The sequence below is a fragment of the Falco rusticolus genome, chromosome 5 (assembly GCF_015220075.1).
Source record: "Falco rusticolus isolate bFalRus1 chromosome 5, bFalRus1.pri, whole genome shotgun sequence".
NCBI lineage: Eukaryota > Metazoa > Chordata > Aves > Falconiformes > Falconidae > Falco > Falco rusticolus.
In genome coordinates this window covers 75,542,578-75,567,262 of record NC_051191.1, presented here as the reverse complement: position 1 = coordinate 75,567,262, position 24,685 = coordinate 75,542,578, and the positions used below count along the sequence as shown (strand labels likewise).

The window sequence follows — 24,685 nt, the reverse complement described above, 5'->3', positions numbered from 1 at the left end:
AGAGGACGCCCCGCTGCCGCTCCCAGCTCTCGCGAGAACCACCTCCCGTCCCTTCCCCTTGCCTTTCTATTGGCTACCCCGACAAGAGCCCGCCCCCTCGCCGCGCCTGGGCGTCTCCCTGGCGTCTCGCGAGAGCCGCGGCCTGGCGCTGCTCCTCCTCCGCGCAGTGCGGGAAGCGGCGCGCCGGCGGTGTCGCGCGGCAGGGCGGGGCGGCCCGCGCCCAGGCGGAGCGGGGCCTGAGCGGGGCCGAGCGGCGGGGCCGGGGCTGGGGCGGCCATGGCGGTCGAGTGACCCGGCCGGCCGCCGGGTCCCGGGTGGCTGGCGCCGCCGGGGGGCGGGGAGGCGGGAGGGGAGGGCAGGGGAGAGGCGCTCCCCCCGCCAGCGCTGGGGGAGCCCTTGTGCCAGCGGCGTAAGTGGCCGCGCGGGGGTCTCGCGGCCTCAGGGGTGGGCGGAGCGGGGGGGGCTTCGGCCGCTTCTCCCACCCCCGCGGGCGCCGGGCGCGGAGGCAGGATCTGGGCCCCGCGCTCGCCGCGGAGCCGGCGGCGGAGGAGGCGGGCGGAGGGGCATGGAGGTCGCCTGGCCGGAGGCGCCCGCGCCCGACCCAGTCTAGGGCGCCCCGCGGGCCTCACCCCCCCTCCTCGGAGCGAGCCCGCGGCCGGGCCCGGGCGCGGCGCGGCGCAGGACCGGGACTTCCGCACCAGAGGCGCGGCCGGCCCAGGTGAGGAACGCTTCCCTGCCCGTCCCCTGGTCCCCTCCGCCGGTGCGGCCGGCAGGGCCTCGCCCTGCGCTGGAGGAGCCAGCGCGACCTCCCCGGCCCTTTTCCGGGCTGTGGGCAGGGTTGGCAGCTCCGGGGCCTGCGGCCTCCCCGGCCCTTTGCCGGGCTGTGGGCAGGGGTGCCAGCTCCGGGGCCGGCCCGGGCCCTGCCGGGCTGTGGGCAGGGTGCCAGCTCCTGGGCCTGGGGCCTCCCCGGCCCTTTGCCGGGCTGTGGGCAGGGGGGCTGGCTTCGGGGTGCCCCGGCCCAGTCTGTTGCCGGAGTTGGGTGCGAAACCTGCCCCCCAGATCCAGGCGCTGCCCCGCAGTCTGCCTGGTGTAAATCCTCATTATTTTAATATTCTAGAGTTTTCTTAATGAGATCGTATGTATTTCTTGGGTTTGTGTATTCTGTAATTCAGCAGCATTTGCATGGATGAATCATAGAGTATCTGAAATGGGAAGGGACCCATAAGGATCGAGTCCAGCCCCCAGCTTCTGCATAAGCCTTACTAAAAAAAAAAAATAAATTACAGTCTTTACAGTAATGGTAAAAGGTGTAAAAGCATGAGTGAAGTGCACCGTGAAAGTTCAAAACCAGATGACATACAAAAGAAACAGAGAATGCCGTTGAGTAAATTTGATGAGGAGTGTTTGGTTGATCAGTGGTTGAAGTAGCACTGGTCTAAGATTAATTTTCCTATGTAGTTTTGGTCTCCAAGTTACGATGTCCACCCTAACATGAGGATCTGACGTTATAGTTGCTTCAGAAGTATTTGTTGCAGTGATGCTGTAGAAGAAGGGAACCCAGTCTGATTGATGTCAAATGGCAAAATGCACCATACTTGATTGCAGAGTTCTCAGGCTTCATGGTTGGGAGTAATACCAGGGGTGTGCCTGTGACTTGCTGTATAAGGACCATTTGCATTATATAACTTCAGACTTGATATTCTGTCAGTGAGAAATCAAAGTACAGATGCAAATACTCATTTAAACATAGATGTACCTAGCAAACTGAATGCTGAAAGACTACTTAAGAGTCTGATGTTTATGCTACTTTAGGGTCTCTATAGCTTAATCATAAATTATTTTTTCCATGTTGCTTATTTTAGGAAGTAAGTTTTGAATAGAAGGTAGTTTCTGTACTTTTTTTCCTTTAGTTAGAAAAGTGAGGAGAGTAATACTGTGCATTGTTGTTGCATTTTAAACAGTATACTTTCACATTTTCTGTGTTATTTTTTTTTCCTCCTGAGGAAAACTAGTTTTTCTGATCAGAAATGTCGTATACTAAACACACGGATTGGTAAGAGTTCTAAAGGATATTTGTCTCCATGCAAATAGATTCTTAAAATGGGAATTTTTTAATTTTCTTTTTAAAGTAACAGTTTTATAGGAGCTAATGTATGCACTATATAATCTTAACTATTGTTAAGAGGTAACCTCTTTCAAAAGTATTCTAGTAAGATATTTTTATATTATATAAATTGAGCAGTGATCTTGTGGGGTTTTGGCTTTTACAATTTCTTTCTGATTTTAATACCTGTTTCTTTTAGGAAGAAAATGAAAATCTTTTCTGAGTCTCATAAAACTGTTTTTGTTGTGGATCACTGCCCATATATGGCAGAGTCCTGCAGACAACATGTTGAATTTGATATGTTAGTAAAGAATCGGACCCAAGGAGTTATACCACTAGCACCCATATCAAAATCACTGTGGACCTGTTCGGTGGAATCATCCATGGAGTACTGTAGAATAATGTACGATATTTTCCCTTTCAAGAAACTGGTAAGTTCTTCTAGCCGTACTGCATATGGTACTTGATAGTATAAGGGATATTTTCCCATTTTAATGAAGTAATTTAATATCATGAGCTGTTGGTTAGATTAAAAGATCAAATACACAAACATTTCTTTGTGTTGTTGATACGCTTTATAGCTATCTACACTGGTTTGAGTGGTATATGAATCCCATTACATATGTATTTTTGGGACCTTTCATTGTCTTAATGTCACTTTGTTACTTGGTACAAAATGTGAGGAGAAGGGGAGAGGTGCTTTAAGGTAACTTACAGCTCAGGAGAACACAATAAAAAAATCTGCAAGTTTACAAAAGCTTGAGTGAGGTATTTCTTCAAATTTAAGTTAGTTTTTAAACACACTTGGTAGCTTCTTGTAAGGTTTTTGGTGTCAACCTTGAAGAAATCCTGGTCTTTGGGAGGGGGTAGGATCACCCTGAAGCTACCAGTTTGAAAAAGTATGAGAGCTTCCTGGCAGCTCCTTGTTCAGAAAAATAAATGCCTGGTGGGTTCTGTAACATATCATAAATTAAGGTAACTGATCCCTGGTTTTTCAGATTTTGTGGTTACCCTTAAAAAAAAAAAAAGGGTGGGTGGGTGTGGGAGGTTAGTCTTGTGACAGTGCTATTGGTACAAAGTAGTGATGATGGAATACTGTCTGTGTCAGAGGGCAGCTGAGGCACTAACAAATACCTCCGGTAGTTCAGTGATTTGATGCATGTTAGCTGCACTGTCTTGATGTATTGCATGTCCTGGTTCTCAGGCAATGAACATTTAATTAAAACTCCAGTTTAAAGCATTTAATATCCAGTCAGGTCCCATTATGGGAGTATGTCAGGTGTATGCTTAATGGATTTGAATCAGTTGGCTGAACTGGATTTTGTGTGGTATGAGAAACTGAAACTGAGATGGAAGGTCCGCTTCCTCTTGACTTTTTTTTGTTATCTGCAGAATGTATTTTGCTATGTGATGTTTATAAAATCTTGCTAGATATTTACCCCTGTGATCTACTGTCGACAGTCTTTGGAGAATGATTTGCAAAATGGCAGTATTGGAATTTATTTTGCAGCTATTCTACTAAAAATATTACCTAATTATTAAAACAGCTCTTAATATCCTGCAGTGTATCTACACTAGTATGGTGTAGAGATTGATTTAGTGGCTTAAAAATATAAATAGAGTAAGAAGTTGTTAATCATAGTGTTACTAAAGGGGTAACTGAAGATAGCAGGAGTGGGTGTTTTTTATGGTTTTGTTGTCTGGTTTTGTAGTTTAGGATGTCATTGCACATATCTCCAGAGTATCAGCAGAACGAGGTGTAATTCAGGTTTGTTTGGATCTGGGGGGAGTAGCTGTGATGACTCCTGTCTGTATGATTGGCTGTTACCTTACATGTGCTTTTTTGATCCTTTTAGGTGAATTTCATTGTGAGTGATTCTGGGGCTCATGTCTTGAATTCCTGGACTCAAGAAGATCAGAACTTGCAAGAGGTACGCTTTGTAACTGTTCTTTTGTTTTGTAAGGCTAGTTTAATTGCATAATAAATAGCAGTTTCTGACTTTGTTCAGTACGAAAGAGCTTTGGTTAGTGAAAGTGTTGGTGGATCTGGTCTGAAATTATTGCATAGCAGAATTTTAAGAGTAGCCTGTGAAGCTGGACTGTTCTGTAGGCAGGTTTACATAATTTTAAAATAATCTAGTAGCTTTGAGTATAATAACATATTTAAATTAATGTTACAAAGAAGTTATCTATGTATTTCTTCTGTGATTTCGTGATAACTTCTTGAATTTTAAATTTGGGTTGTGGGGTTTTTTTCTACATGTGCATGACAGGCAAATAAACAATGTTTAAAAAAAAAGTTGTAAATACTCTCTTTGCTCTTGTTTTGTTTCATACTGAATGGGCATAATTATCCTCTGAAAAGTTTACTTTGTGGAGGAACTGAATTTCCAAATTCTCAGCAAATAAAAGCAAATGGCAACCGATAATGTTAGAATTTTTTCAGGTATTGGGTGTAACTTGTGATTATAGCCAGGTATTTTTCTGTAATAAATGAGAATATTATTTTCTCAAAGCTTAGTAACAATAAATAAATTGCAAAGTATAATTTAGGGCCCAATGTTTTTGAGAAGGCTGGCAACCGGTGGTAATAGTCTTTAATTGCACTGTTTGGTTTTCTCCCAGCTATTAATTTGCATGTAAAGTAAGCTGTAATGATGACTTTCCTCTAAAGTGATAATTTTAACAAATGGCTGGAAAGTAACTTTCAATAATAATTGCTTTCTTTTTAATTAGTTGATGGCAGCATTAGCAGCTGTTGGACCACCTAATCCTCGGGCAGATCCGGAGTGCTGCAGCATACTTCATGGTCTGGTTGCAGCAGTTGAAGCGCTCTGCAAAATAACAGAATACCAGCATGAGGCTCGAACCATGCTCATGGAGAATGCAGAACGTGTTGGAAACAGAGGAAGAATAATCTGTATTACTAATGCAAAAAGGTATGTATGATAATGTGCTTCTAACATTTAAAAGAAAAAAAAAATTCATGCATTTTTAGAAGTTTTTCATTAATTGTCATGAATAGTGCCCTAAGTAGCTAGCTTTTTTGCATTCTTGTTAGAGAATTTATTGCCTTATTAAAGGTTTCATTTATGGAGGTCTGTTACACTAGCAAACCAAAAATTTCCCACTTGAAATAGAAGAGCTTTTAGGGGCATGTTGATTGTCTTGTATAAAAAAAATATGTTTCTTTCTAGTGATAGTCATGTTCGGATGCTTGAGGATTGTGTTCAGGAAACCATTCATGAGCATAACAAGCTTGCAGCTAATTCAGATCAGTGAGTATGCTTTTTACAAACAGTTTCTCTTATTCTGCACATGTCTGTTATCCTCTGCAAAATAATGGATATATTTTTGTCACTTAAAACTTACTCTAATGAATTGTTTGAATTGAATGCCTGTGTAAAATAGAAGGTGCTAAATCATGATATTGTTGACTTAGAGGTAGTTGTGGTCAGCAGCTTGTCAGTATCATCTTTGTACTTATAGGACAGTATTATCTTTAGGTTGTTACTTCCTACATCAGGGGTCCTCAAACTATGGCCCGCGGGCCGGATACGGCCCCCCAGGGTCCTCAATCCGGCCCCTGGTGTTTAAACACCCCCACTGCCCCCCCCCCCCCCCCTGCCGGGGGTTGGGGGGGAAACCAAGCAGCCGCAGATGACTGCCTGCCGCTTCATCCGTGCGCCGCCCTCCTAGTTAAAAGAGTTTGAGGACCCCTGCCCTACATCTTGCCCCAAAATGAGATGTGTGACTGTGCCTTTTAGTATACTGTACATTTGTAATCAGTAATGCATCTGATGCATTTTTTTCTTGCTAACACTGTGTTAATTTTACATTCATCTTGCTTTGACTAAAATAGCTCATGTCTTTGAAACTAGTTTTTAATTTCTAAATTACTGTGTTGCCTGACACTTCCATTGAGATAAAGGAATCTCTTGAAATATATCTCTTCTGAGAAGTCATTTGTCCACCATGTGTTTTGTCTAATTGAACAGTGAACTGTTTAGCCCAGGGACTGTGTATTGCCCTGTAAAGTGTGTAGCAGGTTGAGATCCTATTCTTGGTTGCACCTTAAGCACTTTTCCATGTTTGCTGAAATCCCCTTATTAGTACCTGTGCACACACTTGGAGACAGAAATCCTCTGTAATGTCAATTTTCAGTTGAAGGAAGCTGAACAGATTAAACGAGTTAAGAATCTATTTCATTGATACGTCCAAAAAGAAACACAGTCGATAGCTTTTCAGATGCCAGAAATGTTATGCTTTATTTAATCATTCTGATAAAAACTTATTTTGAAGTATGTGCTTTTGAAAATCATTAGTGCAACCTAGTTTCTACAGAATGCTTTCAGAAACAGTATGTTATAGTACATCTTTATGATTCTGTGTTCTGGAAATCTAGATGAATCTTGGGAGAATTGATCTAATTTCTAGGAGATAGTCTGCCACACTGTGTAGGCTAAATAGATTGTTTTTGTTTGTAAGTCTAATGCAGATTCAGAAATGTGAATTGGTCTTAATCCACACTTACCCGGTTGGTGAAGACAGCCTGGTTTCGGATCGTCCAAAAAAAGAGGTAAGGAGCTTAAAATGAGAAAATTTATCCAAGGGTTAGGAACCATGTCAGACTCAAACCAGTGCAAATTAAGTATTCAGCGGTAACACTTTCACCCTCTGGTCTCTGGTAAGGTGTAGGAAAACATACAGGTGATAGTTTTTTGAGATTTGACAGCCTGCCTGTTGCCATCTAAAGCATATGCTTTGTTTTCTTGTTTTGCTGTCTTTGTGCGTATATGGTATCCTCTTTTTTCATTTCAATACTTACATTTCTTGCTTTAATAATTCATGATTAATTTTTTAAGGAAGTCTGTTAATACCATAGAATGATAGTCTTGGCATTGATTTTTTTTTTTTTTTTTTTTTTGAGAAGGGAACGCACGTTTAGGAACCTAGTGGAAAACCATCAACTACTTGGTGTGGTGAATAGGTTAGTTGAGTAACTTCTGCTATTCAGGTGTAAGCCAGTAGCTAGAACAAGCCCAGTTTCCCCAAACATCCATTACTGGATGGGATGGATTATTGTTCAGCACTGGATAACATTGAACACGCAGACTAACACATTTGGTCTTTTGGATGAGTGGTTTTCTCATGAAACCAAAATGAACTTTTGTGTTTAAGTTCTGTTGTTCCAGTCTTAGCAAATGGAAGGCCATTTTTATGAGAAGCATTGGAAAGCATTATCTGCTTCCAAGTGAAAGGGTAATATATTGTAGGAATGTAGAATATGTTCAAATACTTGAAGTACCCTATAGGTACTTGTAAAGATTATTTTACAAAAAGGTGGAAGGATGCATATAAGAAATTATTCTTCTATGTAGTAACATCTCAGTTGTTCAGTAACAAAAGGATGTGCACCCTGTGCACTTGTATGCTTAGGAGTGGTTCTTTGAAACCAAGTACATACAAAATATTTTGTAATATATTCTACTCTTTATTAGTCTGCTCAGTATTTTGAAGTGCTGTCTGTAAGAAAGAGAAAAGACATGAGAAAAGTCTTATTCTTAACATGAAAGGCGTCTAGTCCTGCATATTATTTCATAAATAAAAAGGATTATAATAGCTACCTTCCTGAGATTTTCTACAAAACTCTTCTATAGTTGTGCTAAAAAAAATATGCACAGTAGAGAATAGACTACTGCTTTCCTCTGTAAGACAGTCATCTTCATCACTATGTTTTTTTGTTTGTTTCTTTTGGGTTGATTTGGGTTTTTTTCCCCAAAAGCCTGAAACCAGTGTCCTTGTTGGCTACGGAAAATCAAGTGCATCTTATTGCTTGTGTTTTCCTTATATACTTAAAGGTAATTGCATAAAAGTGACTTTGTCCCTGTTACTTAGCAGGTAAAAGAGTGAAAAAAGAGCTGCTAATAAGAGGACTTCTTTCCCACGTTGTGATACCAATGTTTCCTATTAATAATCAACCCAAGTTTTTTAGCATGCTTCAGATTTGTTGATAATTTGTAGTGACTGCAACTATGACAACTGGTGTAACCTGCAAAATTCTGAATGAGAAACAATCTTTGCCGCCTCCTTCTTAGTTTCCGATGGTGTGAGGGTTTTGGGCGGTAGTTTTCCCCCCTAGACAACGTTAGCAGTGTAGATGTGGTTATTCTAGAGTTTCAAATTAATTAATAATACTGTTACATGGTACCAGAGCCTAATCCATTAATACTATATTCTCTATGTCACTTTATTTTAGCTTTCACCTGTTTTAACCAGTGAAGTGCACAGTGTCCGTGCGGGGCGACATCTGGCTACAAAACTGAATGTTTTAGTACAACAGCACTTTGACTTGGCTTCAACCACAATAACTAACATTCCCATGAAGGTAATATTGTGCCTATAGCTTTGTGTTAACTAGCTGCATCAGTTCTAAATTTGTTTGAAAGCTTTTAATGTTTATTTTAATTGAATTTTTACATTGTTTTTCTCTCCATATCGTATTTTCTGTTTTGTTTTTTATTAGCCCACATTCAATGTCTGTGACCAGGTTAGTAACAATAAAGGAGAAAAAAAAAGTAAAGAAGGATCACAGAACAAAATGTTGTATTGCTGAATCTCAGTTTCCGATGTAGCAATACAAGCGTTATTTCAGTTCTCTTTGCATTATTTTATATAAACACGATCTTATTTACCTCGAATTACTTTGTCTGTGATTCTTTTGTCTTTTTCTAGTTGTGTTTAGATATTCTTGACCCTTGTGCATTATAGTGACATAGTGAGTCTCTTTTTCCTCTGTTTCATTATCATGCCCACCCAACATAAAGGTGTTTGTAACTAATAGCTGATCTGTGACTAAAGCTTTTCCAGTAGGTTTTCCAGTTGGAAGAACCATAAACTAGAAACAAGTAGATAGGGGCTATATCTAGTTAAGAAAGATACTAAATTAAACATCTTCTGTTCAAAATTGTTTATGTCCCTATTCTTAATACTTTTTTTATTGCTAATGGGAGGGAAATCTGCAACTAAGAATTACAAGTATTATTAAGTTTATGGTCATTTTCTGATCAGGCAGCAAGAAACAATTGAAACCAGTGTCAGTATTCAAACAAACAAAAAGGCAGGGGCAGAGATAAACTTTCCTGATTTAAAAAAATTCATCAAGTTCTAATATTGTCAAGCGTTACTTGCATCCTTGAAAACTAGCAATATTGTATAGATTTTATACGTTAAAACATTAAATTAAAAATTACCTTTACAGCTTTAATGAGACTTTGACATGGGTCATGGCATAAATGTGACTGAAGTTTGCAAATACCTTGTCTGTAACTTTCTGACCTGTGTGCTGCTGGTATGCCTCTCCCTTCTGCCTTTGTCCTTATAGTAATAGACTATGTTGGGTTCTCTGTGGTTTTTCAGTTGTTTTTTTTAACTTGGAATAAATTACCAAGGTTACTGTTCTGTTTTCGCTAGTCCTCTGCAGCTGTTTAAAGATGCGTTGTCCTCTATATAACCAGCTGTTTTTTAATTATAAACTTGCAGCTGTAAGTACACTTATATATCTTAAGTGCAAGGAAATGCTGGTAAGTCTGAAGTGTGTTTTTTGGTTTGTATTCTTGAGGTTTTAGTTATGAAAATTAATTTCCAATCTATTCTGCAGTGACCATTTGTTGCTGCTCAGTAATTCGTAACTGCTGGTGGTATTCAGTATGTCATGGGCTTCCTTAACTTCACTAATACAAACAAAAGTAGATAAGCCTATTTTGTACTAGTATTTTACACTATGCATCTGGTCCTGTCATTTGGTATAAAGAGACCATAGGGTTTCAAAAAAGAAAAAAGAGGAAAAGCAGATGGCTGCATCTTTAAACAGGTCAGAGAGCAAACAGTTTCCTCAACATTACAATCCCGTTGTTGTCTGAGGCACTTTGGAGACTTTTTGTTTTCTTCTGGAGTGAAAGGTAAATGTAGAATCATTCATTCATGAAAACAGTGACCTCTAGCTAAAATAATTACATTTATTCTTTCTACCTTTTTCTTTTGAAGGAAGAACAACATGCTAATACATCAGCCAACTACGACGTGGAGCTGCTTCATCACAAAGAGGCACATGTTGACTTTTTAAAGAGTGGTAAGTAGAAAGAGTCCTCTAAAAGTAGCTTTTGGTCAGCCCGCTGGAACTATTCACAAAGAAAGATTGTGAGCTTCAAACTGATGTAAATTTCAGGCATGGTTAGCATATTTCCAGTTACTTCTTACAACCCAAGAACTTGATTTGTAATGTTTGCATTGGAGTTTTACTCATTACTGGCATATTTTTATATAGTAATAAGGATATAATGATGAAAAAACAGGTCAAATTCGTGAGATGTGGTTTCACATGTTCAGTATATTTGCGTGAGATTTGAGGGGCATGTCAACTTCTTATTGAGATATAAAAGTTAGATGAGAGACCAGATGTGCAGTGATTTTACAAAAAAAAAGTACCTCCTGTGGGTATTTGTGGAAAATTATTGCTTGCACAATTGAACTTTTAATCTGTCAAGTAATAATAGGTGACATCACTTACGTTCCATAAGCCTGTTTATGACAGTAATTGCTTTGGAAAAGACAATAGTTACTTGGTTTTTGAGCTTTCTTGTTGTATTTGAAATACCTAGTATCCTTTTTGTAAATTTGGAATTATTGCCTAGTATTCCTCTCAGGTAAATTTTTAATACCTGAATAAATTTAATAAACACAGCAGTAAGTCTTATGCAAAATGATTTTGTTCAGAAAACAGTGCTTGATGTAAACTTTTGTTAGTAAGTCAGGCTAAAAACTCTTAATCAGTAGAATTAAAAGCAAAGCCAAGCAGTGAAAAAACCCTCAGCCTGTGCCATTGTGTGATGGAGTACTCTAGACTGTATGCTGAAGTCTCATCTGAAGCTTTTAAAGGCTTGTATATGCTTTGTTGTGTCTTACTGCATTGATTGTCATTTCTGTTAATATGATTCAGTACCATTAAAAGCATAGGCTGATGCACTAGTGTGTAGAATATGTGTATTTAGATACAGGCTGTAGAGACTTGTTTTACTAGCCCAAATGATACATAATTTTAAAGCATAGTAGAAAGTTGATCACGGAAGAATTCACAAAGTGGTGAACAAGTAAGTTATTTACATCAGTTATTTAGGAGAGAGTGGATATTTCTTTTCTGAAGTTTGAAATGATACAGTCCATAAGTAGCCATTTTCGGGAGTTTGTGCTTTTTTTTCTCACAAAGGGATTACCATTACTTTGAGAAGTAGGTAACTCATTATCATCTACAAGTACTGTGCTCCATACTGAAGTGGAGTGTATGATTAAAGATTGAGGAAAAAAGAATAGGATGTTACAGTCATGAGTTCAGACTCACTTGAACTTGCGTTACCGTGTTGAAAGCATAAAATTTTATTATAAGGGTTCAGAAAGTTTTGTAATACCTGCTGGTTGAAGGAGTAAGTCTGCTAGTAAAAGCCCTCCAACTGCAGTTCCTCTTTAGATTTTTTTCCATCAGAAGAACTTTGAGAGGAGAAAGTCTATTCGTAGATCCTGTAAATACTGGCTTCTCTTATTTTTTAAAAAATCTTTCAGCTGTAATACCTCTAGTGCTAGGAAAGTAGGAATTCAGTTACATGGAACTTACTTCTGTAAAATGTTGCTGAAGAATTTTTAGATTAAATAAATCTATCTTTTGGATATTTTGAGACACTTTCTAAAACAATTTATTTTAATTTAACTGAAAAAAAATCAACTTTTGCAAGCTACCTGCATGATTAATAAGCAAATCAAATACATCTTTTGTGAGTAACTCTTTGATATGAAATAAAAGAAAACTTCTTACCTGAAAGATTAAATTAAGCCCTAACATATTACATACAATGCTGCATGTTGATGTATGTCTCATTCCTCCCCATCATTGCAGATTTGAGCATATTAAGTGACTGTGCTACTCTAATTCTGAAACTTTGTGCAAAACTCAGTTAATTCTTTCCTGAGATAATGTGAGTCAAAGGTCATGAAGAGTCGCAAAACTCACTAGTAGAAATGTAGGTTTAATGTATTAAGGAGTATGGATAATGTCTGTTGTGAGGCCTTCAGGTGGTTTTTACCAGACCATTTATCAGTGAGATGTTATATGGAAGTACTGTAATGATAAAATATTTATGGCCAGTAAAACATGTTGGAAGATGTTCAGATTGAATCTGACATAGCAAAGGTGCTGGATGATAAGATCAAATACTACTTTCCCCCAAAAGCCCAGTTTGTCAAATGTGCCTTTAGATCAGTTTCAGTTTTGACTTTGGGATATAATATGTACAGGAAATGATCAGCTCTAACACTTGCTAAGGGTTCCAGTTTGTCTGGAAGATGAAAAAGGATATTGTTTTAAAGTCCTAGGCATTTTAGAAGAAAAAAGTTGCCTGTTACAGATAAAACATATCTGTAATCTTCTAAATATTGAATCAAACCAATGGAACATACTCTGGAGCTGCAGTACTTTGTTTGCTGAATTGGTTTTTAAAATACATGCAATGGCTGCTGATTTTAAAAGGTGGTTTTTTTTTTCAACTGCCACTGCTAATTTTTTTTGCATAAGTTAGATATCAAAGTTTTTAAAATTAGATTACATTTTGTATATGCTCATGTTATAAGTATTTTGTGCCTTAAAAGTTTTATAGAATTTTTTTGCTGTAATAAATAAAAGATTGTTGATCACACACTTTTTATTGCAGGTGATAATCATATAGGTGGCAATAGCAGAGAAGGCACATTTAAAGAAACTGTAACGTTAAAATGGTGTACTCCTCGAACAAATAGTGTGGGTACGTAACACTGTATCGTACGAAACTGGTATCATGACTTGTGTTGAACACTGTTCTCTCTGTACACTGATAAGAATCTGAACAAGGAGGTAATTCACTTCTTGTTAGTGCTGGTTTTACTTTTTGCTTGGTAAACCTCGCTGCTGAGCACGCCCTGCTTTACTAATGGTCATATGATGCTCTCTTGATCTTGGCTAATCAGTGTCTTGTGTAAGAGGTGAGAGGGGTAGTAATATTTTTCTTGGTGGCTTTTTTCAATCTCCTCTTAAGTATCATGAAGTTGAACATTGTGGCCAAGGAACAGTAATTATTTGCCCCTCCCATGGGACCAAGTATACCTTGTCAGTTCTACAGTGGTATATTTTTAACATAGCAACTTTGAGACATTGAGTCTTTTTTGGGTTTAGTTCTTGGGGGGGGGGGGTAGGGAAATTAAATGTATGCAGTGATACTATCAGTAGACTAGTCCCTATATATTAACTTTCAAATCTGAGTAAGAGAGAGCGCTCTACCCAAATCTGAGGAGGGGAGAGGAAGGCAGAGAAGACTTTGTGGTAACAATGGAACCACCTGGCCATTCAGCTGGTACACCCTGTAGACTATCAGCAAGATACAGTGACTGTGAGCCAGCAGATTAAAAATAGAGGTAAGGGAAATAAAAGGAGGCTGACTCAACAGCGAAGTAATTCAGGAGATAAAGAACTGGAGGTCCTGCTGGAAATAGGGCTTGGGGATGTATTATGTTCTTAGAGCTGAGGGTACATGAATAATTGCAAGGAGGTGGTGAAAGGAGCAGATTTTTAGATTGAGACAGCTAAACTTTTAGTTCTGCTGACCATGGAATAGCTGCCTCCTTTTCTTTTGTGGGATGTTTTCTATGTATGTGGAACTACACTCAACTTTTCTACTCGTTTATTTTTCAGAATTACACTACTGCACTGGAGCATACAGAATTTCACCAGTAGATGTAAATAGCAGACCTTCTTCATGCCTTACTAACTTCCTCCTTAATGGTAAGTTTGTGTCCTTGGCTAATTATTTAACATTTTAATTGTTAATATTGTGAATAGAGCACTTTCCACCTTTTGGTTTGTATAGCAGTAGATGCCTATATACTGTAAAGATATTGAGTTTATTCTAACGTGTCAAATAAGCAAAGAAAGTTAAGTGTACTCAGAATGAAATGAAATGTGTTTTGAAACTTGAAGATGGGAGGAAAGATGTAAAGAAGGAGCAAGTATTGATTCTGGTAGTTCTTTTCTGAATGCAAATGAAGAATGGCTTTCACTTTATGCTGTTAGGAAACACTGCTCTCGGTAGGTGACAGCGCACTCAATCACAGTGCTTACTTTGACTGTTGTAAAATATTAGCAACTTAAGACTATATGCCTGATTTTTAGCAGATGCTGGGAAGCCTCAGAAAGCTCTTTTAACTGGGTTATGAGCAACTTAAGTATGTTGGTCAATTGACACAGACATACCTATGTGTACTGCTAGGTTAGATTTAGTTATCTTTTGGCTTATCTGCAAGATCTTGCCTATTGCCATGAATAATCTTGCTGTAAGAGATTGCCATTTAAATACATGTTAAAATGATAAACCAAAGCTGTTACTTCCAAAGAAGTAATATGTTGTCAGTGTTAGTTACATGTGGGGATTTCTACATTTTGGAAACAAAATTGCATTACAAGCATCCTTTTAATGGGATGTTTTCTTCAGTCATGTCATTTGCACATCTAAATAAATGTGCAATGGTTTTATTAAACACCATATTGTGTATTTTTTCTCCAAAGATCATGTGCTGAAAAAGTACTTCTTATTAATAAAAATGGTTAGAACCAAAATTAGCAGCATATTTCAGATAACCACTCTCTTCTGATCTTCTGTTTTTGCTGCCTTATAACAAACTACTTGGAGAATGCACCCTTTTATGCTTAGTGTATTTTACTGGAAATAAGACAAAGGCAGTCTTATTTTCCTGCCTGAAAAACGATACCCATTTTAAGCATTAACAAATAGTATCAATTGATCCTTCTATACTCAAGTAGGTTTATTTTGTGACTTTTTAGAAATTGCTTTTAATGTGAGAGATTTTCTACAGTAGGGCCAAGTAAGTTTAGTACACAACACAATCTGTAATAATTAAAACCAGCAAACTGCCCTTAAACAATATACAATTTTAATGTTTCACAAATACATATTTTTCCTAGGAATAATGTTCTGCAAAGTGATTGGTTCATCCAGGAGAAAGGTTTTTTTGATCTTTCTGAGTAAAATTTAAGTGCATATGACACTACTGTGTTTACATGTTTACACATGTTCTGTGTAAAGACATGGGATAAATAATCAAAGTAGATAACTTTCTTATTGAGCTAGGTGAAAACGCAACTTTAATGGTTTCAGAGTCTTGCTGGCTAGGTACAAACCTTTAGTGTGTATATGTGGGTTTTAATTTAAAATTGCAGCACAAAGTAACTGTTGAAACTGATCTCGTTTCCAACAGGTCGTTCTGTTTTATTGGAACAGCCACGCAAGTCTGGCTCTAAAGTAATTAGTCACATGCTTAGCAGCCACGGAGGAGAAATTTTTCTGCATGTTTTAAGCAGCTCACGATCAATTCTAGAAGATCCTCCATCAATTAGCGAAGGATGTGGTGGAAGAGTCACGGACTACCGGATTACAGTAAGATTCTTATTTTTTTTTCTGAAGTTGTTGCTTATCTTAGTTGACAAGAGATGTAGTCCAATAGATGTATAAAGGAAATGTTGGTACATTTTGTGGAGAGCTGGAGTAGATTGCATGATCAAACTGTTCTTCTTTGTGCTGCTGATACATATTTAGTACAAAGTAGTGCATCTGCTTATTGTTACGCCTGCTTCCTAGAATCCTTTCTGTGTCAAGGAATTACTTGCCTCCTTATGCACTATGAGCATTTAAAATTTGCTCTGATTCTAGAATCACATTTTTCTTGGCAAGTTTTTTCCCTGGGCTGGATACGCATAGGACTATATCCTGCTTATTGTCAGAAGGATAGATTGCACATTGAGTGGTTTGTACAATAAATAGAAAAGATGAAGTTGTCAGCTTTGAGCCCTGGATATGGAGCAGACAACCAGCTGTCATTCATCTTTGTTGTTTTCCTGTATTATTTCAACCCATCCTTTATATCTCTTTTAAACAAGTAGAAATGTCTTCCAGAAAAAACCCAATAAAACTCCTAGCATACGTGAAGTACCTTGCAGATCGAGAAGGCCTCCTCATCAAAAACCTTGCATCTATTTTTAACACATACTTTTATACAATTATTTTTGCGTTTGCCCCAAATAATGTACAACTGAAAGCTAGAAACAGGACTCTGCTTGTTAGAGTCAAATGTAGCAGTGGGGATGGTACACAGTTAGTGATAAGCAAGACTAGGCTGTTTCGCCCGTTCAGTGAAAATTACTTTCTTAGAGAAATGCCTAATTGTATCTTGTTTGGTTATCATTAGGATTTTGGTGAATTTATGAGGGAAAACCGATTAACTCCTTTTCTAGAGCCCAGATATAAGATCGATGGAAGTCTTGAAATTCCACTGGAACGTGCAAAAGATCAGTTAGAGAAACATACTCGTTACTGGCCTATGATTATTTCGCAGACTACCATCTTCAATATGCAAGCTGTAAGTCACTTGGGGTTTGTAACCTTTTATTCTGTTGTAGATTTAAGTTTCACCTTGTACTTGATGAAGTATTAATTCTATTTTAGGGTAAAGCACTCACAACAAAATCAGTTTTTCAGCTTTTTTTTCACTGAAATACTCTGTATTTAATGTCAATAGATTATTGGAGTGCCATCTAAATAGGGTGGAATATTTGAACCTGACAGCTACAGTGCTGGTGGGCAAAGAAAATGTGCATCTGCTTATACTTGCTCAGAGTTATTACTAAACTGAGCATAAGATGGGGTGGTTTTGTTGTGTGTTGTTCCATGGTTCCATTGCCTTTGATTTCTTTCTTCTTCCTGTTTCTCTCGTCATCTGCAGATTTGCTCGTTGTTGACTTTTGTTTTGTCTTACAGGTAGTGCCGTTAGCCAGTGTAATTGTAAAAGAAGCAATGACTGATGAGGATGTTCTGAATTGTCAAAAAACAATATACAATTTGGTAGACATGGAGAGGAAAAATGATCCGCTGCCAATTTCAACAGTTGGTACCAGAGGAAAGGGTCCAAAAAGGTTACATGCATATGTCTTTCTGTTGATGCTGGGATTTTTCTCAGAAATACTCTATTGACATTGTTTTCATTCCAAATTTTTAAAATTTGGCCAAAGGGTAATATGTACTAAACTAAATGCTGTGAATACTTTGCCTACACCATTTAGGGGCTGTCACAGTACTGATATTGATGTATATTAAGAAAAAAAACCCACATCGTTTTGTTACCCCAAAATTACGAGTATGTTAAGAAATATGAAAGCAAAGATAGTCATCAAGAAAGGTAAAAAATTGATACAAGCTAGGACAGAGAAAGTGGAATAACTTCAAATTAATAAAAAGGAAAGCTTAAGCGTATTTTTGTAGATGAGCAATGCTTTAAAATTGGATTATACTAGAATAGTCAAATCCTTTTGAAATGGTTACTTAAAATATGGGCTACTCCTTTAAAACAAGGATAGAATATCCTGGTATCTCAGTCATTGTGATGTGTACGTTGTATTTCCAAGAACGGGCTGAAAAGAAATTCAGCTACAGAAGATTTGGCCCACGTTGACTGGAAGTTTACAGTAGGATGGTACAAATTAAATAGTAATTAATTTGCATGTTGGTACACAAGCAGCCCTCTGCATATCCTGACGTTGCATAGGTAGCAAACACCTGAGAGGATTCAGAAGTGTTTTTTGGCAGTGAGATCTTGTGGAAGTTAAGAATTTGTTTCGGTGGACATAGTCTATTTCAATTTAAACTTAACATTTCCCAATTAACATCTGGAGTTACATGGAATGTAGTTTCAAGTTTCAAGGATGGAGTAATCCCAGGTGGATAGACAGCTAGTACAAAAGGGCAGAGAATCTGTTCAGAATTATTTTTGGTTTGGGGTTTTTGTGTCTTAAGGTCTTTTTTTAACCTTAATTTATTCAATGATTTCGGTGATCCTGTATGTGTGTGTTTTTGTTTGTTTTTTTCTGGCCTTGGTTAGAGATGAACAGTACCGGATTATGTGGAATGAATTGGAGACCCTTGTACGAGCACACACAAACAACTCTGAGAAACACCAGCGAGTCTTAGAATGTTTGATGGCTTGCAGAAGCAAACCCCCAGAAGAAGAGGAGCGCAAGAAACGAGGTAGAAAGAGAGAAGACAAAGAAGACAAGTCAGAGAAGTTGGGCAAAGACTATGAATCGGATAAGCCGTGGCAAGAATCAGAAAGGTAAATTTTCTAAAGTGAAATAAAACTGTAGCATAGTAATTTTTGTCTTGCCCTTCTTCAAAGGGGAGAGAGGAACAGTTGCAAGTTGCAATTTGGTGTGTTCATGCTTATAACCTTGGCTTACTACTGGTGAGCGTGGATCCCAAGGTTTTTTAGGTCTGTCACCGTTGCCAAGCTTGGGAAAATGGGCTTATTCCAGTGCCTGCTTATGAAACTTTTCAAATTAACATATTTTACAAGCAGTGTGGTTCTTGGACAAGTTTTTGACCACTTCACAGCGTTTTGCAGCTTGGGAAGTCACTATCGTAACCACACCACCTATTAGACTAATTAAACTGCTTCATAGAAATAGCGTGACTTAAAAACTCGCGACAGGCAGTTATTTTCTCTTGAGCTGCAGATAGTTTAGTGTTCAGATAGATAAACAATTCAGATTGATTTGGCTTTTCTCTTCAGTTGAATGTTAGGATTGATTGTCTGTATACCTATTGTCTCTTACTGTGTTGTTACTGTAACTTGTCAAAGTGGTAAGCATCTGTCAGTCTCTTGTGTTTTCTTTCAAAGTACTTTTCTAAAGAGATCAAAAAACCCACGTGGTAGTAAGCTTAATTTGCTTGTTTTGTGTGTGCTATGATAATTTAGGATAGGAGGACCTTTTCACCTACATTATTGTCACATGTTGATGACTTTTCATGCCTTTCTGTGTGTGATCAAGTCCATTCCTACAAATACTTTTACTTTCACGTGTCAAACAAAAATGGGGACTGAGATAAAAGGGATTTCGTATAGGACAGGTCTGAATTCACATAGGAAAATAGGAAACTTTTGTGGTATATTTTTATAGTCATTGTTATTACTCTTTTCTTCAGAATTCAGAATGATCAGCTGTCTCAACTACAGTATAAACGGTGCTAACAAACTTAAGTGAAATTGTATTTTAAGATCCTTCCCTTAAGGCTTTATCCAGAGGATTGTTTGGCTAGTCTTCCCTATTGGTTTTTCACGATTTCCAAGGGCTCAAAAGACATTTTCTTATCATAGGGGTTGCATATAACTTTTGAGTAGTACAGAATGGTATCAAGATTCATATGTACTGCTCTAGCATATTTTGCTTTACTGTTTCCCTTCCCTTTCAAAAAGGTTGAAAGGTCTTTTGGATCGTGAAAAAGAAGAACTAGCAGAAGCTGAAGTTATCAAAGATTCCCCTGATTCTCCTGAGCCACCCAACAAAAAGCCTCTCATTACAATGGATGAAATGCCCACAGTTGAAAAGGCAAAAGGTAAACCAGAATTGCAACGGATTACTTTTTTTATAGATAGAAGTTGTTCTATCAGCCTGTATTTTCTGAAGTAATGAGGATAATCTTGGAGTTAAAGCTAAGTCAGTGAGGATAATTTTTAATTAAACAGTGTTAATAAATTCTTGATAAATGTTAACCTCAATAGGTCTGTGTCACAAGAGAGATGCCAAGATACTGTGTGGGCCTGCTGATAGACACTTGGGTTGATGGAGAGCTGAACAAATTTCTGCTGGTGCTATTTGAGCTACTATGTCAGAAATGCTATTTTAAGGACAGGTATCAGAAATCACTGTCTCTCGCTGACTAATGAATATAAACATGCCTGAGCAGTGTAGTTGCTGGAGTGGGCAGTTCTCACTGACTTCCCTGCTGCGATCTATCATCTATTGCTGTGACTGAGCTGATGTTCAGATTCTGCATTTGAAGCAAAGTCAATCTATATAAAGCAACTACTCAGCTGTTACCAACTTTGTGTATCTTGTGTTTATGTAGCCTCTATTACAAGGTGGTTTATTATTAGTGGGTTTAATATATTGTACTACCATAGTCTGTAATTTCCTCTAAGCCTTTATAATCATGTAATGTTCAAGAATTCAGAAAATAAATCACTTGGACTATTTTTACTTGCGATTTTAGGGCCAATGTCCTTGCTGTCCTTATGGAGCAACAGGATTAATACTGCCAACTCTAGGAAACACCAGGAATTTATTGGTCGTTTGAACTCTGTCAACAATAAAGCTGAGCTATATCAACATCTGAAAGAAGAAAATGGGTTTGTATCAGTAAATGCATCTCTACAAATACCTTAAAATAGTCAATATGCAGTATGGAGGAATACTTCAGTTACACCATTAAAGACTTCTTTTGAGAATTAAGGCATATAAATACATTCCTTTTTTCTCAATATTGATGGATAACTACAGCAGTGTTTGCTTTTCAGCTGTTTGCATCTGTGCTGAGCAAGGCTGAATGCCAATAAACAGTCTTCCCTTTGCCTTAGTGATTGCTGTTGCAGCAAAACTCTTAAACTTCAGGGGGTTAAACAGTAGCAGTTGAGATTTCTTGTGCCAATCTGTTGCTTTAGCTTCCGGAGGAATGGCTAATATAAACATATTGTTGGTCAGTGGTTGAATGTTACGCTGTGCTGTAATGAAGTTGAATAGTAGTCCACATTCTAGTAAAAAATACTGAAAAACCACACCAGCCTCCTCTTAAGCAAATGAAATGGTGGTAGTCAATGATCAGTGTGAGAAGGGTGAAAATGAAGACCTTGCAACAAATTGCTAAAGCTCAAATTTTAGAAAGTGATTCTGTTACTCATGAGTGTGGGCTTTTGTCTTTTAGTGAGGTTGATAATAGCTTTTTGCAGTTGATGCTGGAAAGTTTCTTCGCAGAAACCTTTCCTTTAGGTAGTGATTGCTGCTTGAAGAGGTATTAAGAGGAGATAAGATTGTGTACGTTGGGGGCAGGGAGAGACAGGGTAGGTAGTGATGTAAAAATTTTCAAAAAATATGTATCTGATTTTCTTAATCTATTGATTGTATTACCAATAATAAACCTTACCAATTGTTGTCTTGCATTTCAGAATGGAAACGACAGAAAATGGAAAAGCAGGCCGGCAGTGATGATTAATTTTGTTGCTTTGGACAAACCTTGTCTGAATTGCAAAAATATTTAATGCTGGAATTGATATTGGTACCATTTCAGTACAATTGTATAGCTCCATTTTGATTGGGTTTTACATTTTTCTATTCTTATTTTTGCTATGAGATACAAAATCCGCATACAACATTAAATGAATAGTGTGCAAATAGGACCTGTCCTGAAGTACTCTATAGTCATTTTTGTAGGAATAAGAAAACCTGTGCTGCCATGGACTAAATCAAGTAATCAAAATGTTAGTCAGAGTTTAAAGTCCTTTCCCATAAGTATTGTTTAATTTTTCAAAATCAGTGAGGACTCTTACAAAAAAAAAAAGTTCAAATAATTGATAATTAACTGATATTGTTAATTCTGGTTCATGAATACTTCTATTTATATGAAACTTCCTCAGGAGTTTAGAATTATGGAAAAGACTGCATGCTGAACACCTAATCACTGAGCTGAGAAAATGCCAGTCTTGGTTTTCAGCTAAGGGGTGGGAGAGTGGGTTTACAGATAAAAATTATTCGTTTAAGGACTTTTAAAAAATGGCTAGAGATGATCTTAGAAAGTAAAGCCTTTCAGGTTGTTGTGCTGGAGTTAAGTCTTTGTTTGTAAGCGGAAGTAAAATAAAATTTTTGCTAATCATTAAATTATTTCTTTGAAGTATGCCCTCTAAGACACCTGTGTCTTTTTGAACATTTTGGACATTGTGGGGAGACTTATTCTGAATATTAATGGCTGTGAAATGACAAAGTAGATGATATGTCTTCGGTTTCTTTAAGTAGACCCTTTCTTTCTCTTAATGGAGAATAGAAATCTCAGATGGGGAAACTCTCTCACCCAGTGTCTGTGATCTGATGCCTTGTAAGATTGTGGGTTGGCTTCTAGATGGGTTGACTTGAGGGGGCTAAGGGAAGATGAATAGCTAAGCTCTCCAAGTATGTCAGCCTTCCTCTGATCTGCATCCGTTGCCTTATTCTAGCTTGTATAAGCGGCTGGAGGTCTCACAGATTTCCTATGTTACAGTTTAAGTTGATTAATACACATCTTTGTGAGGTTTTCTGAAACTAAATTAATATATTAATATTCCTTCACCTGAAACTTTAAATACCATAGTTTGCGATGACTGGATCTGAACACAAATATCATGCAAGTATTGGTTGCTTGTGTTGGTAGCGGAATCCTTTCTTTGGCTGTGTTAAAATACCATTTGTAGTTGCAAGGTGATTATTTAGCCACTGTAGTGCAGATGTATTTTCTGCTAAATTATTTTTAGAACCATTTTTACAGAGTGATTAAAGGATACTTGCATGATAATATTTTTTTATCGTATTCTAAAACTTAAGAAGTTTCTACAGCCACAGTGAGTAATTTTGGGAGATCCTAAAGTCTGAAGACTTAGTTTCACTACCCAATTGAAAATAGGATGTCATGAATCACCACAATTCTTGATACCCTAACTGAAACGTTCTGATGGAGAAAACTACCTTGGAGTTACTGTTTCTCATAAGCTTCTGTTTTTTTTAATGAGATTATGCTGCTATCCATCTGGTTATTTCTTGTGTTTCCAAACTTTAAAACTCCTTTAGTAACCTAGGGAGCATGTAAATGTCCGCTTTCTGCAAGGAGCTGCTAGTCTAGAGAAGTATTACTGAAAAGCCTGTCCTGTGCCTTGGGGAGCTGTGTGTGTTGCATCTCCTGATGATCCCTTAATATTCAGCTGCAGTTCTTAATTATACACAGGAATTAAATACTTCACTAGAGGAAAAGAAAAATTCTGCACCTGCTATTAAAATATTTATTTGTTTACTAACTATATTTTCCACTTGTGGAATATCTGCCAGTCAAGACTGTTAAGTGATTAAATGAACGAGGGCCCAATTCTTCAAGGTGGTTGAGGGTGGGCCTGTATTCTGAGTACTTGAAGGTTCTTGCTGAGACATGAGGTACTACAAGGGCTGATGTTTCCTGTAGTAATTTAGATTTATATTTTACCAATCTTACGTCTAGACTGTTGACTACAGTGAATTACTGGTGCTGTGTTGACTTCTACATCAAGCTTGAGGGCTTTGAGCATTGAAGTAGTCATCTAGAGGAATTTATATTTATCCAAAAAGTTACTCAACACTGTAACCCAGACAAGTGCTGCTACTTCATGCAAGAAGATGTAAATCCTGTCACTACTGTCACACTTGCAGAGCAGCTGCTGTCCCAAGAAAAGAACATAACATGTTAGCAATATTTTCATATGCACAGCTAACTAGTGCGTGTTGTCCATCTGCTCCCATGAATACGTTGTAACGAGGTGGGTTGTACATGTCTAATGTACACACAAATACAGTCTGTTCAATTGCTTGGGTCCTGTAGCTCTTGGTATGCTTGTGGCTAGCGAAGCGTTCAGATTCTTTCTATGCCATGACTACTGGTGGAGCTGTACTGTTGTTGGGATTGCTAGGTGGCGTGTACCTCAGGTGTGGGCAGGAGGCAAGGCTGCAGAGGCTGCAGGGACCTGCATTGGTACGGCATGCTGGCATCTGGTTGGTAGAAACGTTAATCTGCACCACAACATGCAAGTGGACTGCTGGAGAGCTGTTCTCATCTCCCAGCTGTGGACCATTCCCAGTCTGTCCCTCAGCTGGATTCCCTTTGGGCTGGTCAGCAGCCTGCTCCCAAATGGTCCCGTTCTGCCTGGTTTCCTTACGGTAAGAATACGCTTTGTGCCTGTGTTCTTTAGCCTGCAAAAACAATTCATTGACTAACTTGCTGCTCTCCAGTGTCCGCTGGCTGTGCTAGTGCAGTGTTTGGTGGCTGGGCTGCCCTGTGTCACGGCGTAGCTGCTGTACCCTCTGCTCAGTTGGAGTGCATCAGAACACAGGCGGCCACTATGTACCATGTCAAGCAAGAGCACACCAGGACAGGATGGTTACCCTGTGAGCTTGTTCCTAGACAATTTAGGGAAACTGTTATCTCCAGAGCTGTAATGTCAGTGGTCCGAGCCTCTTTGGTGTTCTGCCTTCTCCAGTAAAAGTCCTCTGGCAATTCTGGAACAGGCATTCTGTATGTATCTCCTTTCCTTGCTGTGGGCGTGGTACTGGTGGTACTTTGGTCATACTTCACACTGCTTTTAGGTTCAAGGAAGTTTTTCTCAGTTCTAAAGAAGTTTACATATGAAAATTGGAAGTTACAGATCAAGTAGTTTAATCACTAACTTGGTTATAGATTAAAAATCTGTTAAAGGATTTCAGAATATTTGCAAAGGTTTTAGAAATTCTTCTACACGTTTTCTTCAATGTGGTCCTTGAACTGCCATGGGTGGAAGAAGACAAGCTAATTTTGCTGTAAGAAAGCAAGACTGTAACTTTAAAATGTGTTTTTAAAAGTA

The 24,685-nt window shown here is 38.3% G+C and overlaps 1 protein-coding gene across 2 annotated transcripts; it reads left to right on the top strand.

Moving 5' to 3' along the window:
- Positions 1 to 377: 377 nt before the first annotated feature.
- On the top strand, positions 378 to 21,953 carry INTS13 (integrator complex subunit 13). Of its 2 annotated transcripts, XM_037389144.1 has the most exons (18): positions 378 to 718; positions 2,304 to 2,535; positions 3,961 to 4,035; positions 4,841 to 5,043; positions 5,302 to 5,382; positions 6,593 to 6,683; positions 8,364 to 8,492; positions 8,631 to 8,654; positions 10,151 to 10,235; positions 12,862 to 12,951; positions 13,875 to 13,964; positions 15,455 to 15,633; positions 16,442 to 16,612; positions 17,011 to 17,165; positions 18,128 to 18,358; positions 19,499 to 19,638; positions 20,296 to 20,431; positions 21,245 to 21,953. In XM_037389144.1, exons 2-18 carry the CDS (start codon positions 2,311 to 2,313, stop codon positions 21,282 to 21,284), a joined length of 2,145 nt encoding a protein of 714 aa, XP_037245041.1. In that variant the 5' UTR covers positions 378 to 718; positions 2,304 to 2,310; the 3' UTR covers positions 21,285 to 21,953. The 2 variants fall into 2 exon arrangements, with proteins under 2 accessions (XP_037245041.1, XP_037245042.1); XM_037389145.1 differs by lacking the exon at positions 8,631 to 8,654 and having other exon boundaries at positions 380 to 718.
- Positions 21,954 to 24,685: the final 2,732 nt, after the last annotated feature.